This window comes from Linepithema humile, chromosome 1, assembly GCF_040581485.1.
Source record: "Linepithema humile isolate Giens D197 chromosome 1, Lhum_UNIL_v1.0, whole genome shotgun sequence".
NCBI lineage: Eukaryota > Metazoa > Arthropoda > Insecta > Hymenoptera > Formicidae > Linepithema > Linepithema humile.
The window spans coordinates 19,790,694-19,806,680 of NC_090128.1; the positions used below are offsets into that span (position 1 = coordinate 19,790,694).

The 15,987-nt window shown below is 43.6% G+C and overlaps 1 protein-coding gene across 1 annotated transcript; it reads left to right on the top strand.

Moving 5' to 3' along the window:
• The first annotated feature begins 10,921 nt into the window (after positions 1–10,921).
• LOC137000568 (uncharacterized) lies at positions 10,922–15,658 on the top strand. The gene has a single exon (XM_067357604.1). The coding sequence runs from the start codon at positions 13,323–13,325 to the stop codon at positions 14,289–14,291; it is 969 nt and encodes a 322-aa protein (XP_067213705.1). The 5' UTR covers positions 10,922–13,322; the 3' UTR covers positions 14,292–15,658.
• Positions 15,659–15,987: the final 329 nt, after the last annotated feature.

Consider the following 15,987-nt stretch of genomic DNA (forward strand, 5'->3'; position numbering starts at 1 on the left):
CTGTTACAGGGAGGCTGCCCCGTCGCGCCGCGCCACGTCTCCCCTACCGATGGTGCTTTGCCAAAGTGTCGCTGTCCTCTTCGACATCGCGCGTCCTGACCTTAGGGCGGTCACGCGCTTCTTTTTCCGCTATTTTTCTTGAACGGGTAACTACGCGTTAGTTTATGTGTGCTCTGACAACACGTACACAAAGATTGTACACGGTTTGCTGAAAGGAGCAACGTCTAACATGTCTGACCCCGCTGTCATGTATCCAAAAATTTCGGTTCAGATATTTATAATTTTATTTTTTTTCTCGAGCGGAATTTGCTTGATTAAAATTGAATGTTTTTTACGAGCTTATTTTAGGATTTCTGCACGATTATTAAAACTTTCACAGCGCACATGTTATAAACATTGCATAGATTTATCGAAATGAGTTTATCCATGTTTGACTTTTTAATTGAAATGTCTGGATTTTAATCCGCGCATTTAAAGTATTATTATTGAAGCGGTATGGTAATTATTATGTGTAGCATAATTTTTTATTGAATCGTTCGATTAAATTTGTACCAAACAAATTACTGAGTTTATTTGCAAATTATTTAAAATTACTTAAAATTAAATGCTTTTTTCCTCGCGAGCGAACACGTCGAACTTTTACTGCGCATATACACACGTACAGGCTTTGCAGCGTACGGACTTACCCGTTCGCGTAAAATAGCGAAAAACGAAGGTAGTGCGCGATCGCCCTCCGCGCGTCGGGTTACAGCTGGTTTTCTTCCCTGGCGGAATTACCGACACTCCCGAAGATGGGCCTGTAATCTCGCAATTTTATATCGACCCACTGCTGCCGAAGGAGAAACTTTTACTCGCGGGTAGCCGTCCGAAGTCTAATTAAACGTAAGAGAGCGCCGGAGTACATTTGTACAACCCGTTCTTATTTCACGCCGTTTTCCGCAGTGCGCGCGTTGTTTCATAGCTGTTATCACAAATTAACAACTCCACGCAGATTTGCCAAGTTGCCATTCGGCCAGCGGCGCCGGGGAATTATTGCTCGGAAAGTTCTTAAGGAAAGTCGTCGCGCGTCTTTGAGTCATTGTTATGTATCATGCAGCAACTTTATATCATATCTCAGTTCGACTTCCGACGCGGTAAGTGTGCCGTAATATATTGTTTTACGAATGGTCGTGCTACTTTGCCGTTCCACGGGATGCACGCAGTTTCCTCTTTTATTTTGAAAGAGAGGCAGAGCTCGCGTCCCGCACGCGCGCGCGTCCGTTGTCTTTTGCGACGTGAATATCTCCTTCGACATTTCGCATTTCTATCTTACTTCACTCCGCTGTTGCCTGTTTGAATAGGGAGACAAGAACCGCCAAGTTTTTCCATTCAGGAAATACTCGACTTGTATCTTGCAGCTACAAGACACTCGCGCCGGGGCGATACGAGATTTCGATATTCCCTTTGCCTTACCTTCCGCTTGCCTGCGTCGTATCTGGCGCTGCAATAGCTACGTGGCAGAATGATCGGCTTTGGGAATAAAGTGTCTGGGAAAAAGAACAGAGGAATAGTGAAAAGCGGGAGGATACTAAATTAATGTCTCCGAGGAGCACCGCGGATTGCAATTTCGTAAATTAAGTTGCTTGCCGCGAGCTTTTGTAATCCAGGCAATGACGGAGCGAGGAAGTTTTTCCATTGTGAGAAAGAAAATATGTTTAGAGAAATTGTTTCAACTATTTGTTTTTCGAGAGAAAGAGAGTGAAACGAGTGGATGAAATCATTGGCCAGAAACGTATTTAGATCAAGTTTCACGCGCACACGAGCTAGAAAAATCGCTGCTGTATACTCTCACGTGAAACTAGTTAATATTTGTTGGCTTTGCGCGGAACAGTATCAAAGGGAGGAATCAAACGGTTTGAATTTTTGTGGTGCCGCACGGATCCAGCGAGGGAGGGAAAGAGAGAGAGAGAGAGAGAAAGAGAGAGGGGAGAGAGAGAGGGGATGGGAGGAGAGAGAGAGAGAGAGAGAGAGAGAGAGAGAGAGAGAGAGAGAGAGAGAGAGAGAGAGAGAGAGAGAGAGAGAGAGAGAGAGAGAGAGAGAGAGAGAGAGAGAGAGAGAGAGAGAGAGAGAGAGAGAGAGAGAGAGAGAGAGAGAGAGAGAGAGAGAGAGAGAGAGAGAGAGAGAGAGAGAGAGAGAGAGAGAGAGAGAGAGAGAGAGAGAGAGAGAGAGAGAGAGAGAGAGAGAGAGAGAGAGAGAGAGAGAGAGAGAGAGAGAGAGAGAGAGAGAGAGAGAGAGAGAGGGGGGGGGGGAACTTCCTGGATTCCAATCGGAATACCGAGATTATGCGGATGACCAGCTGAAAATCCGTAAAACGAACCGAACGAAGTGTTTGCAGAGGACGGATCTAATTTCGCGTGTACCACGATGATAAACGGATCCACCTGAGAGACAGAGAGGGAGGGGGACGGCTCGCCGGGACTTCATTCGGCCCCGAGCCATCCTGCCACCTTTATCGAGTTATCCTTGATTCCGTTAGCTCGGCCTAATCTCTCTCTTTGCTAATCTCTCTCTTTCTCTTTCTATCTTTCTCTTTTTCTCTCTCTTTTTCTCTCTCTCTCTCTCTCTCTCTCTTGTCGCTTTTAACCTCCGCTTGCTAACCTGTCCTCATAATCGTGCTTCCTGCCACGTTCCTGCGACCTCTCTCTTTCTCTTTTCGATCTTGTGAACTGGTTCTCTCGCCGCCATATTCATCCATCTCTCCGCAATGCAAATTTCGAAAAGCCTTCTGCCCTGACCATAAATCAAGTTAGCATTGTCCAGATTCGCCTGTCAGCTAGCCGGAAGCGTGTGCATCGCACAGGCCGCATACTATCTATAAGAGACCGCGTTATCACGATTTCACACTAACCTTTTTCCCGTTTCGTCCGCCGCTGTTGTAATCTTACAATTGCATTTACCTACACGCGCTGACAATATAATCGGCGAAATAATTCCAGCGCGCTTTGACCGTATCGCGAAATACCGCCGTTGGAATTGCCGTTGCTTGTTTGGCCGTTTAATTGTAAAGAAAATGCGCTTTTAACTCGTCGTTTCAACGTTGTAATGCGCATTTTATTTCATCGCGGAACACAGATAGCGCTTTATTTTCTAGCCGCTTTTCTCTTTAGTTTTCCGCTCGATTTGGCGCCAGCCAGCAAACGCAATATTCTGTTGACGCGCGGCAGAGTCAAAACTGGGCATGATCCAGAATAACCGTGCGCGATGCGCGACGACACTCGATTATTGGAAGAAATAGCGTGAGAAGTATAGATAAAGGACGCGAGAATATAATGCAGCCCGCAAGAAATTCCGCCTGGTACGAGGTATCTCTTGCTGGATTTCGATCGGCGCTGCGTTTATTTCGTGCGGGACCGTGCAACGGTGGGCGTTATCGGATCGAATTCAATTTTGACGAAGAATAAAAGCGGCGACGAATGTACGAATATTGGGTCATTGTAATCGGGAGACTTGCATGCAAGGGGACGATAGTAATAAACTCTGAAAAACAAATCGAACGTTTGTCTTTTTATTTTGTCAAAAATTTACTTTAAATTATAAAATTTTTTAGATATAAATAATTTTTTTATAAAATTATAAATACTTCATAACTGAAATAAAAATTTCTGCAGTAAAAACATTGAGAATTGGAGAATTTATAAGCTTAGTTAACGTGTCGAATTACAAAGCTTTAATCTTGTATTTCTTAAGACGTAAATCTTCGTACATCTTGGCAAATGTTGCGCGAAGGGTCTCAATTACAACAGCAATGGCACTTGTATCGCGCGATCGAGACGTAAGGTATCGTTATAAACTGCCGTCCATTATGTTGGTATAACTACTTGCGATAGCGAGCGACACTCGATTATTGGGAGAAATAGCGTGAGAAATATGAATAAAGCCGTGCACATATATTGCGCCACCTACGGTATTGTGCAGCGATTCGCTTGGTACTACCGGGGTATTCTCGAGTATTCGATTGTAATTAGAATTTATCGCAATAGACCGGCGGGAGCACCAATACATAAAAGACGGTTTGCATCGATTGTGAGGCTGGCGCACGAAATTGTGCAATTTATTATAAAAAGCGTAAACGTATGAGCGAATACGTTCGATACGCGTTATGGTGAATTTTCTATTTTAACGGCTCTCTTTGATCATGATTCTATCGGTAGACTGTAATGATTTATAATGACGAAATGTACTTTGCATTGATCAACGGTATTGAGTTATTCAATTTTGCGCACAAAAAAAAAAAGCCCGGCGCGCGTATATGCGGCAAAGCGCCGTTTGCCCCGCTGTAGTAAAACACACGATGATGAATCGGATGTGAATCGGAGTGCGGATATTTTCACGGCTCGCAATAATACGCGATCACGCGCGGCCTATCTCTTTAAATTGCGCCCACGCCCAAAGTGGCGATCTCAACGTAATAACGACATCGGTCGGGCGTTACGCGACACCATTAGCCTTATCGGCCAAGTATCGATTCCGTTGACCCGTCGTTGCGCGGCCAGAAGGAGAGTGTACGATAAATTTCGCGGAGGGTGGGGGAGAGGGTGGGGGAGGGAGGGGGGAGAGGGAGAGCGACAAAACGATTGTAGTTGAAAATACAAGGCGCCGACGATTCTTCATGCCGCGTTGCGCGTGAATAATTCATCGCTCGCTGTGTGTCACGTATGAGAGCTCTCTATGCGTTGTGCACATAAATTAATATTGCAATAAAGCAATAATAGAAAATAAATATAAGGTCGGACGGAATAATGCGTTAACATACATACATACACATACACACACATACACACACGGATCTTATAAATTCGGCAAAGATCTAAAGGCCGCGCAATGTCTAACGATAGCGTCGGCGGTACTTTCTGACTTTTTTTATATTGGCGGTATTTTTTTATCTTTTTCATCGTGGGTAAATTTAAAAACAACAATCTTTGTCGGCATATTGTTGATGTTACCTTATGTATATGAACCAATGGAAGTTCAGAACCAATCAGAAGCCGGATCCAAGAAACCTAGCTTGGAAAGGCTAAATTAGGATTCAATACTGTTCTGCCCGAGCTAGTCGACGGTTCTACATCTAGACTATTTTCGAAAAGTTCATACGATTAAACATAAGAAAACGATACCGAGTGTGTGTGTGTGTGCATATCCATAACAATAAACACGCGACTCAAGACGATTCGTCTCTAGGCGTTGTCGCGGTTCGTCCGACCACTAGGACTCAGGGTGAAAGATATAACGCCCCTAGGCGAGATCCATGCGACTCAGGGCGTTCGAAGGCCCCTAAGCGTCGTCGCAAAACATTAGTGTGTGTCAAGTCCATGCGACTCAGGGCGTACGAAGGCCCCTAAGCGTCGTCGCAACATTAGTGTGTGTAAAAACCCACAAACCTGTACAATATCAATAAACTAATTTTTCATATACGGAACCACAGTGTGGATATATTCTATCCCTGCTGACACAAAACACTGTGATAGGCGTAAAAAGTCGCGAGACCGTCCGAAATGAAAATGTCCCGGCTGGCTCGTGAATCGGATACTTAAGGCGGGACAGTTTCGCGGGGGGGTTGAGGGAGAATTTTCAGCATCGTCGCTTGTGTGTGACGCGATATAAAATATTTTTTAATGGATATTCGTGGTAATGGCGGCGCGAGCGGCGTAACGGTGCCGTGTCACGGCGAAACATTTCGCGATGTTCCTTTTTATCTTGACCTCTTAACGAGAGAAAAATAAAGATTGATATCCTTTCGGGGTGGCGCTCGGTGTCGGCCAAGAGCGCGACGGCCCGTCCGGAGGATCGTCCGCGTATCAGATCGCTGTTTGCCATCAAATAGCGTTGTAATAAATTAATGGGCAAATTACGAGGTTCCGTTCGTGACTCGACTGAGTAATCGAGAAGCGAAGAAGGTTCTTTGCTCGTGGAAATCCCCTTGGAACTGACATTTACAGGTTATTATTGCCGGCTGCCTACGTCCCGCGTAATTACCGGCGGCTTTGTTTCGCCGATTTATCGCCGCGAAAACGTTAGATTTGGGATATTCGGCGGAAGAGTCGTTTCACTCGTCCATTTGCGCGGGCAATTTGCCCGGAGCCGGCGGGGACGGAAGGGCGAAAGGGCGTAATGCGTTTATTTCCTCGGCGCAGGGCGCAAACCACCGCGTGCACAGACGCGGACCATTGCAGGTGGCAGATTGCGTCGCTGCGGAGTCGACGTGTCGCACCTATGAGAAATTACCCTATGGCATGCGGTGCGGCTCTCAAGCACCTGTCTAACGACGCATTTCCATATATACGCGTGGCCTTACACAACCCTCGTGCGCATAGCTCGGCATGTACCAGCCGCTGTGTGCCCGCTCTGCAAGGTGCACGTGACAGCTCTGCGGAACCCGGGAACAAGATCCTTCTTGAGTCGAACGGCTTAAGCGCTCCCCGCCGCATGATTGTGAATGCAGCTTCACTCGCTCCGGGAAACAGGCTGCTTGACGGCGCGAGAGTGGTAAGATAAGGTGGAGGAGGGAGGGGGGAGGGGGGGGGGGAGAACGGGACGAGAATGGAACCGTCTGCGATTCGGGGGTCTACTACGATCGATTATCGATAAATGCCTCGTGGAAATGCTCTCGATGGTCCGATTGTTAGACGCGCGGTCTCTTTAGCGCCGATTAACGGCCCTGGCGGCTGTCGTAACCATCTTCCGCGCAAAGATGCGTCTTGGAGAAATCGTAATAAATCGGCGCCGCGAGCTGTTCCGCAGCACTCATCGCGCGCTGTCGCGCAATCAGGATAATAAAGCTGCGGAGTCTCGTTATATTTATTGCCGCGATTCTTTTATTAGTTCCTTATTCGGATTGACTCTACAATTCCGAGTGATTCACTCAATGTAACGGCTCGCGCTACATTCAGCACAATGAAATGCGCAATGGCGGGATAAATAATGTATTTTAAACTTGCCTTAGTGTATAGTTCAATTTACGCTCATGTCGCTCTATACATTTTTTTTTCCCCTAATGTTCCACGGAAAATTCTATTTTTGCAATATTCTAGGATAAGCCGAAAGCCTATCCCGCAATCCGTAGAATTTATATCATTACAATGCAATTTACGGGTGCAACGCGCGATCAATTATCGATAAATCGTTTGCGGACCGTTCTCGATGTTACCGATCGTTATGTGGATTCCCCTCAGGGCTGGGGAGGGTTAGCCAGCCCGAGGGTGCTGACATTTCACATGGCAGCCGACTGGATTCTTTCCAGTCACTTAGCACGACGGGAGAAAAAATAGACCCGCGCGACGATTTATAGATTTTCTTTACCGCCGCGAAAAATTTCACTTCTCTCTCGTTGCAAGCGCAACATCAACTTCCACTTATTGAAAATCAAATTTACGCCTTGATTATTTGAAAACGATGAAGCGAAGCTTGTAGAACTTTATATATAAAACAAGTTTCAGCGTAGGAATTTTAATATGTAGGTAGAAATTTCAATGCTTTATGCATCAAAAATTATTCAAAACGTTATTAGCCGATAAAATTTATAAACTTTCAGAACGATAATTCAGTATCAGATATACGGGTTAAATAGCAGCACCATTGCGCGTTTTCTTCGGAGTTGATTTACGGTACGGAACACACGCAAGTGGGAAAAACTTTTCATTGTGTGATACAATGATGCATACGCAACAATACTTTCCTTTTTTTTTTTTTTCTTTTCTGTCAACGACGGGAATTCGCGAAAAGTCAAAAGGAAGTGCTTGCTCTTTCCTTTCGCGAAGTTCCTTTTCACCTTTTCTGTTGTTCCAACTTTGACCCAGATAGTCAACGACGCCGTTGGCGAACAAGTTCTACGAGGGAGCAAGAATTGTTCCTAATTGTTAAATGCTGTTTCTCCCGACCTTTTACGTTCTTCTCGTTATCATCTTTAAACTGCATCGGATAGATAAGGCTATTTCCTCCGTTCCAAGTAGCTTGAAATGAAAATTCATGAGGCAGAGCAATATCATTACTGGAACACCGACAGATCAGTTGTAAGAGAGCGACTTTCGATTTTCCGTCGATATAAGAATCTCTCTTCCGAGAATGTAATTTCAATGCAATCTGCAAAGAAGATAAGTTCCAGATAATTCATACACGTAAGCTCTAATCAAATCAACCCGTCTGATGCCATATCAAAATTTGCCCCATAACTGCATAATGATAACGTATCACCGCGGAAGACAATAGATCCATTTGTCAGATTCGACGTTGTGAGTTATGACCTCATCCCTCTCCCTCTTCGCTCCTGCAGCATCCACAATTCATCCACTTCCCATCCGTGAGATGCCTCTGGGCTGGCGCGATTCTTTTCGCCGCGACTTATCTCTCGCATCTCCCGGCGCCTTCGAGGAGGAAAACGAGAACGAAAGATAGGAATAGCCTTCGCATCGGGTGTGTGCCGGCCAATGCATGCTGATAAACCCGTCGGACGAATTTAAATCCCGCGTCGGCGTCCGCGTCGGCCGCTTCCTCCTCCGCTTTCCGCTTCCGTGCTCTTCGATCCCGGATCCTTCGTGTTACAACAATTCCTCAGCCGTTGCTGCGGCTTAAATGTATCACGCCGGACGATTTATTAACCCATTTCACAAGCAGACATTGCGAACTTGGAGGATTTCGTCGAGATAGATACCGATAACTTTCCGCGTTGGAACGAGCCCCCGCCGACGCTTTCGCACTCTCGCGGCTTTCGTGATTGCGAGGCCGGCCATTTTCCTACCGGGAATATTTGCGATCTGATGGATCGCCCGCGGTATTCCGACTTACGAGAGTTCGAGCATAAATAATACTTTTGTTACACGTCCCACGGTTCGTTTTATTAAAATTGCAAACTATATGATAAATCTTTGGTAGGAGATTTTTAATTGCGGCCGGCAACAGTTACGTTGTCCGTGGAAAGTAGCTGAGAATAAGTTTTTTCACCGTGAGTTTTTTATCCGCCGTTGACAATACGTCTTAATTTATTCGGCACGCTCGTACTAACAGAAATATTAACGTCCATCGCTTCTGTTTATTACTGCGCTCATTAGCAGAGTTTGCGTCAATGAATAGAAGACTCTCTCGTTATTAAAATAAGGACGTATTAAAAGAGCAGCTTGTTGAAAGTATTTTCCGGCAAGTGCTTCAGCGTAATTAATGTTTCCGCAATATAAGGTTTTTTTCTTGATAAAAATTATCGAAATTTATGAATAGCAAATAATTTTGTTTGTGTCAAAAATATTTTTCTTTGAGCTCTATATCTCTGCTACTCATAATTTAAAAACTTCTTAAGCCAGCAAATGGTTTGAAAAGCACGATGTACGCAGAGAACATAATTCTAAAATAATTTTTAAAAATAGTATGCAAGTTTTTTGGTAACTTGATCTTGGAGTAAATTTTGAACGAATTTTTCAATTTTTTATTTAAAAATTATAAATATATGCAAAAGTGAAATTTCAGGAAACACCGATATCCATTTATATCTAAATGAAATTTTTGAAGATTAAGATAGCAGCGATAAAAAGAAATTGGAAAAATTTATCGAACATATTTTGCGCGTATCGTGGTGTTTATACGAAAGGTAAGGCAATAATGGAAAATTATTATGAATCTCGACCAAACCTTATGTTTTATACAGATAGCATAGCGGATGTAATTTTCGCTTTGCATGCAGGTGTAAATCGAGCACGATCTTGGTGCTACAAACTAACCACGGAGTTTCGTATAATTTTATTAGTTACTTACGCGTTGTATCACTAACCCGTAGTTGTATCACGTTAACATGTTTATCGTCATGAGAAAATGGTTCATTCAGCGTGAGAAGATTACTGCTTGCAATCAACGGATTTCATTCGCGAACAGGTTGATCGGCGTATTTTCTCGCAATTTTTAAAGAGAGCTCTTAGTTTTGATTATCGCGCGGAGTAAAGAATAGCACTTACTCCACTATTATCTAGAAGCGTACTTTATACAAATGCACTCGCACTCTTTCTTGATTGGATGGTCATTGCCGACAATTTTCTTATCTCGCAGCTGCCTTGACTGCGAAACAATCGCCTCGGCAACGATGTGACCAACGTTCCAGCCCGCGAAAACATCACGTCGTCTTCCGTTTTCCCATCGCACTGTTGCATCCAGTCCCACCGTTGTTTTCCTTGCGCGACGACGGGATAATTCGCTAATGGAGGGGCGACGCGCAATTACTTCGGCGTCGTCTTTATCGCCTTTTGCAGTGACACTTTCTTGGAGTATCCATTGTTAGACCGCCGCGCACTTCGCGTCGTCTCGACATATTTTGCGCGCCACTCGAAGACAACTTTATATCGGAAACCGCCGTCGCTTAATTGTATTAATTAATTAACTACGGGAACTGCCGGTGAGACCAACTTACAGGCACATTACGGTAACAAGTTTGCGGTTGTGGAAAGACGGAAGTTGCTCTAGGTCAAAGTTGAACACGATGGGGACGTCGAGGCAAGCCATTCAATCCGCAAACAGGATTTATCTTCGCTCGCTCGCTCGCCTTGCGTATCCTCATTTTGTCTCTCGCGCCCTCTCTTTGTCTTTCTCCTGATTCCTACATCTAACAAAGAGACAATTTCCTGATGGACGAGCATTCCCCAAATGTTTCGTTGGCCTTGCCAGTACCATGGCAAACTTGAAAAGTAACTTCCGACAAGTAATTTAGTACGCTCTGTAAACTTAGAATTCAGATTCCGAGTTTCCAGAATTGGAAAAAATTTTCAATCTTATAATTTCGACAGTCATTATCGTATTTTCGTGTCTGCAGTCGTGGAATCGGAATCAAAGGCATAACATTTTGGTTCAACGTTGCGCACAGAGGAACAGAGGAAAATGGGACTGGTAATTTGATTCGCAAACACAATTTATTTTCTCTCATTCTCTTTTCACCAGTCTGTTTCTGCGTCTCTTAGCCTTGGATCTTCCCGTTCTTTGATTCACTTATCACGCTAAAAGACAATTACTAATGGACAGACGTCTTTCGAATGACTTTCACTTTTCCTGGCGATGTGCACTCGAAATTCTGCTCTACATTTTTTCCGCTTTAATTTTATATTCCATTTATTTATTTATTTTTTTATATATAATATCGCATATCAAATTGTCGAATTGTGCAACGTCTGCCTAAAAGATTTTTCGAGTAAATCAATTTGAATTAATCTCCTCTCCTCGGAATTTACCTTGCTACTTGAGACGGACATATCTACTCTTTTAATCTTAAAGTATAACAACATCTTTCTAGCGAAGCCGTGAGCGATAAAGGCGTCAATTCAATCCACAAACGGGATTTATCGTTCCATCTCTCTCCTTTTGACCTCTTGTCCCCGCCATAGACCTCTCGTCCGCCTCGATTTTCTTATCGCGCGGAAAGATTCTCCGACAGAGACACTTTCAAAGATTTCTAAAGTGTTTCCTTTTTTTTTATTTTCGATAAAGCTTATCCAAAGTTGTTGCTGTTATTCGATCTTCTTCATTCTCGGCGATCTCGCTGATCTGTCAAACAGTTTCGGCAAATATAGCGAACTGGAAGCCCAAATCACAATGCCCATGGTAAAATGTCATCCGACGAATTACAGCGTCGAGAGGGATCTCTGATAACATTAACGGATTACGCGTGCTCACGTCCAAAGCTAAACCGATGAATAATTGATCCATTATCCGCCGCGCGAGATAGGTATATTGTGTGGTTTTCAGTGTATCAGGTCTGAGAAGGATACTTCGCTTCCTACACGCTTCTTAACTCCCGCTAACTAAGAAATTGCTTCCATGAATCGCAGCTTGCCGGGAGAAATTAGTACCGTCTGTAAATTATTCTTAAGTCAGAGAATTACGACTACAACCCTCTCTACCTAAGAAATTACATTAGTCAGAAGTTAACTTTCGGATCGTCTTCCGAATTGAAATTATACAATTTCGTAATTTTCTCGCTAGAAAATAGTTGAACTTTTGTTCGATTCCTTCATTTTCTCACGCATTGATGCCGTTTATCTTGACGACAATTAACACGTTTTCACTTTAATCTACTCCTTCCGTCGTTTGCTCGCATTTCCACGGATAAAATTTCTTGCAGCGGCATAAAAACTACGCTCTTTGCCATAAACTTTAAATATTGTCTCTCTTCCGTGGAAAAACGAGCCGTCGTTTACCTCGGCTTTATAGTAAGGGGCCAGGGCGGTGGAAAAATGAAAGGATCGTAAAGTGGTGAAAACTTTATATTTCAAAGGTGTCAACAACGCTCGAATAATGTCTGACTAACGAGAAACAACGCTTAACGAGGGACCTGCGAGCCTCCACCACGATCGAGCCGTAATCGTTTTCTCGAACGACGCCATGGCCGAGAAAAAACAAGCGGGTAATGTAGAACGGTATTCACCTGGATTGGTTTTCTACGACAGGGTTGAGGAACTACAAGTTTAATGCGGCGACTCTCGTCGATTATACGTACTGTTCAGTTTAGAAGCAATACGTATGTCGCATTGTGTGAGATATTGAATTTCAACGAAACGCATGAAATTAGTGCGACGCCTTTTATTTCGAAAATAAATTAATTATTTAATCCCAGTAATTGAAGTGGAAGACTAAATTTATTATACGACTAAATATCATTTTCTTATTTTCAAAATCTTATTATTTTTCCTCTCTAATTATTTCTGTCTTATTTATTTTAATTGAAATTTATATTTATATTAACTCAGTTATTTTTTCTTAAATACATAAAATATGAGCAAAAGGAAAATACAGCCAACAAGTTGATCTAAAAGAAAAAAAATTATACAATGTTTAATAAAACATTTTTTTAAATATGTCTACGGTAGAAGGTTAAATAAAATCTGAATGTAAATTGATGCTATGCATAACTTTAATAAAAATTTCTCGATCAAAAGACGGCGCTTTAAGACAGAATTATAATCAGAATTACTTTTCTTAGAAAAGTGCAATAAGCTCTAAAATTGAAGTATGTATATAAAAGTAACGACAATGATATCTTATTTTACGGTTTTTACTAATATAATCTTTTTCAATTTCTTTTTGCGGATATGTTATTATTCTCATGCAATTTAATTTATACGCTTCTATTTCCAACAATTCTGCCGTATTTACGTCGTATAATTCGTTTATCAAACTTGTGCGGTTTCCACGTTTTCTGCAGATTCTCTCATTTCCGATGGTTTCTTGAGCTTTAAAACGTCGTCAGCCGGCGGTGTCACGGAAATCGCTTCGCTTTCTTCTGGAAATACGTAATCTTCGCGAACGGGCGGGGATTCGAGGTGATGACCGAAGCTTTTATAATGCTCGTGATTCTCAATCGCATGATGATGGTGGTCTTCATGATGTTTCTGATCGTGCTTATGATGGTGATCCTCGAAATGCTTATGATCTTCATGATGTTGGTGGCCATGCTTATGATCGTGTCCCTCATGATGCTTATGTTTCTCATGATGATGATGATGCTCGCGATGATCGTGGTGGTGTTTATGATCGTGATCATGTTTGTGGTCCTCTTTATGCTCGTGATCATGCTTGTGGTGCTGGTGATGATCCTCGCGATGACCATGATGATGCTCTTCGTGATGGTCGTGCTTGTGCTCGTGCCCGTGATGATGCTTATGGTCCTCCTTGTGTCCGTGCTTGTGGTGCTCTTTATGCTCGTGTCCGTGATGATGATGATGATTTTCGGTCTCCTTGTGAGTGTGATGGTGATGGTGTTCGTTAACATGATGATGATCATGGTGGTGATGATGCTCGTTATGATGATGATGCTTGTGGTGATGATGATGCTCAGAATGGTGCTTGTGTTCCTCATGATGTTCGTGCTTCGAATGATGATGGTGGCCGTGATGATGTTTATGCTCTCCATGATGCTTGTGATCGTGATCGTGATGATGCTTATGGTCTTCGTGATGTTTATGCTCTTCGTGATGCTCGTGATGGTGCTTATGTCCGTGATGGTGCTTATGTCCGTGATGGTGCTTGTGTCTTGCGTGATGATCATGATGCGAACGATGATCGTGGTGGTGTCCGTGATGGAAGGAACGCGACCTGTGAAACGACCTGTCGAAATCGTGAATTCTGCGCTGCGACTCAACGGCCGACGGGGTCGCAACGGTGACGTGACCACTCGGCGGCGAGGTCTCGGTTATCCGCGTAATTTGCTTCGATTGCGGTGCGATTCGCGGAACGACGTGGGCACCGAAACCCGTGGCGAAGGTCGCCCCGAAAAGCGGGGCTTGGCCATTTAGCGGTAACAAAAGTCGAGGTGGTCCGAGATCGACCAGCTGACGTTTCTTCTGGTTTCTTTCAGCCGGTGCGATAATGCCCGGCAGGTCCTGAGGCACGAACAGCCGCGACGGCTGCAATTGCCGCGACAGCCTGACGGAGCCGACCAGTTCTTGCTCGCCCGTCGACACTTGCGGTCGAGTCTCATCTCGTGTTCCACGTTCCTGGCCGGTCACTGCCGCCAGCAACAAACTGATGATCGAAAACCATGCCTAGGGCAATAAACGAGTCATAAATCGCAAATTTCCGTTAGCGACATTTTTCGGACTTTTAATGCTTGACAACTTCTAAATTTTGATTCTTCATGATTATTCAATTATAATTATATTTTATTATAACGTTATCACACATAATCTATTATTATAACCGAGTTATAATAATCTAGATTGTAAACATATTATTATTTATTGCTTATTCTCATCCTAAATCGATGACGCTCTCAAAGAAACGACGTGGATAATGGGTGTTTAACTTCCCAAGACACAAAAGCGTGTCGTATCAGTATTCACTTTTGTCGCACACACGTGTACGCGTGCACGCTCGAGCGGAAGAGCCGGAGATAATATCCAGTAAATCGTCGGGGAGTCGTTTTATCGCGCATCGGCCTTCTTGCCGCGGATTCTCCGAGGGAAGAAAGGGAGAGATCGCACGGCTAACGAGAACCGAAATCACATCTCGAATCCGTAGGAAAATCAGCGTGGTCAGCTGGCGGCATGTTTGCCGCAAGGAATCAATTAATCACGCTCGAATATAATCGGTGATTTATTCGAATTTCCGGCAGGATCGCGCGACGCGCGTAGGAATTGGGAATCAGCAGAAGAGACGACGATATCAAATTATTCTTGGAGATCCACTTTTGTGTGTGTGATTCACTCGACCATACGATCGAACTCAACGAAAATAGATTGAATCTATGATGCGATTTCGCGCTTTATCTACTCCGAGCTTATTTAATTGAACCATTTTAAATGAGACTTTTTGCTTATACGTCATACTATCAGATAAGTCTTTTCAATTTTATCTATTATTACTGATCTGTATGTCCAAAATTGAAAACTGGGTTATCATTATTTATGTAATTCCTTAATTTGTCTCGTTCGAAGGCGCTACGCTATCGCGTTATTTCAATACGAGCGGTTTCACACACGACAGAATTAAATACACGATCTGATATGCAGTGAGAAAATATCGGAATATCACAAATAAGTCCGCGATCCGACGTAATTAGTCTCAGCCGACGGAAACATTCAGCAGATCGTACTTTTTCGAGTCTAACGTAAACTTCAGGGATGGCATAATATCGCGTAATGTATGTCAATTGCAGCCCAGAAAGGTATAAAGAAGCTTTCAGAACGATTATTTAACGTTCTCAATCGACGCGGAGACAATTAAACGCTAGATCCAATTTGAATCAAAAGAGTCCTATCGAAGAAACTTCAGAAAGTCGGAATCCCGATTTCCCTCCGGCTCTCCATCGTCTCTCCTTCCGCAATATCTCATTCTACAGCGCCGTCGCCGCTAATTTCCTCGCTTCCTAGCAGTTGCAACTGCAGCAAGCTGGCGTTCGTAAGCGCGATGCGCTGATATATTCTTCTGCGAAATGCAAATGTTCCGGCGTTTAATAACTCGGAATTTCATCAGCGATAAAACAATTTATAC

What these genes read in the sequence shown, in the direction of transcription:
- LOC137000568 (XM_067357604.1), top strand. Translation starts at nt 13,323, where the DNA reads ATGACCGAAGCTTTTATAATGCTCGTGATTCTCAATCGCATGATGATG.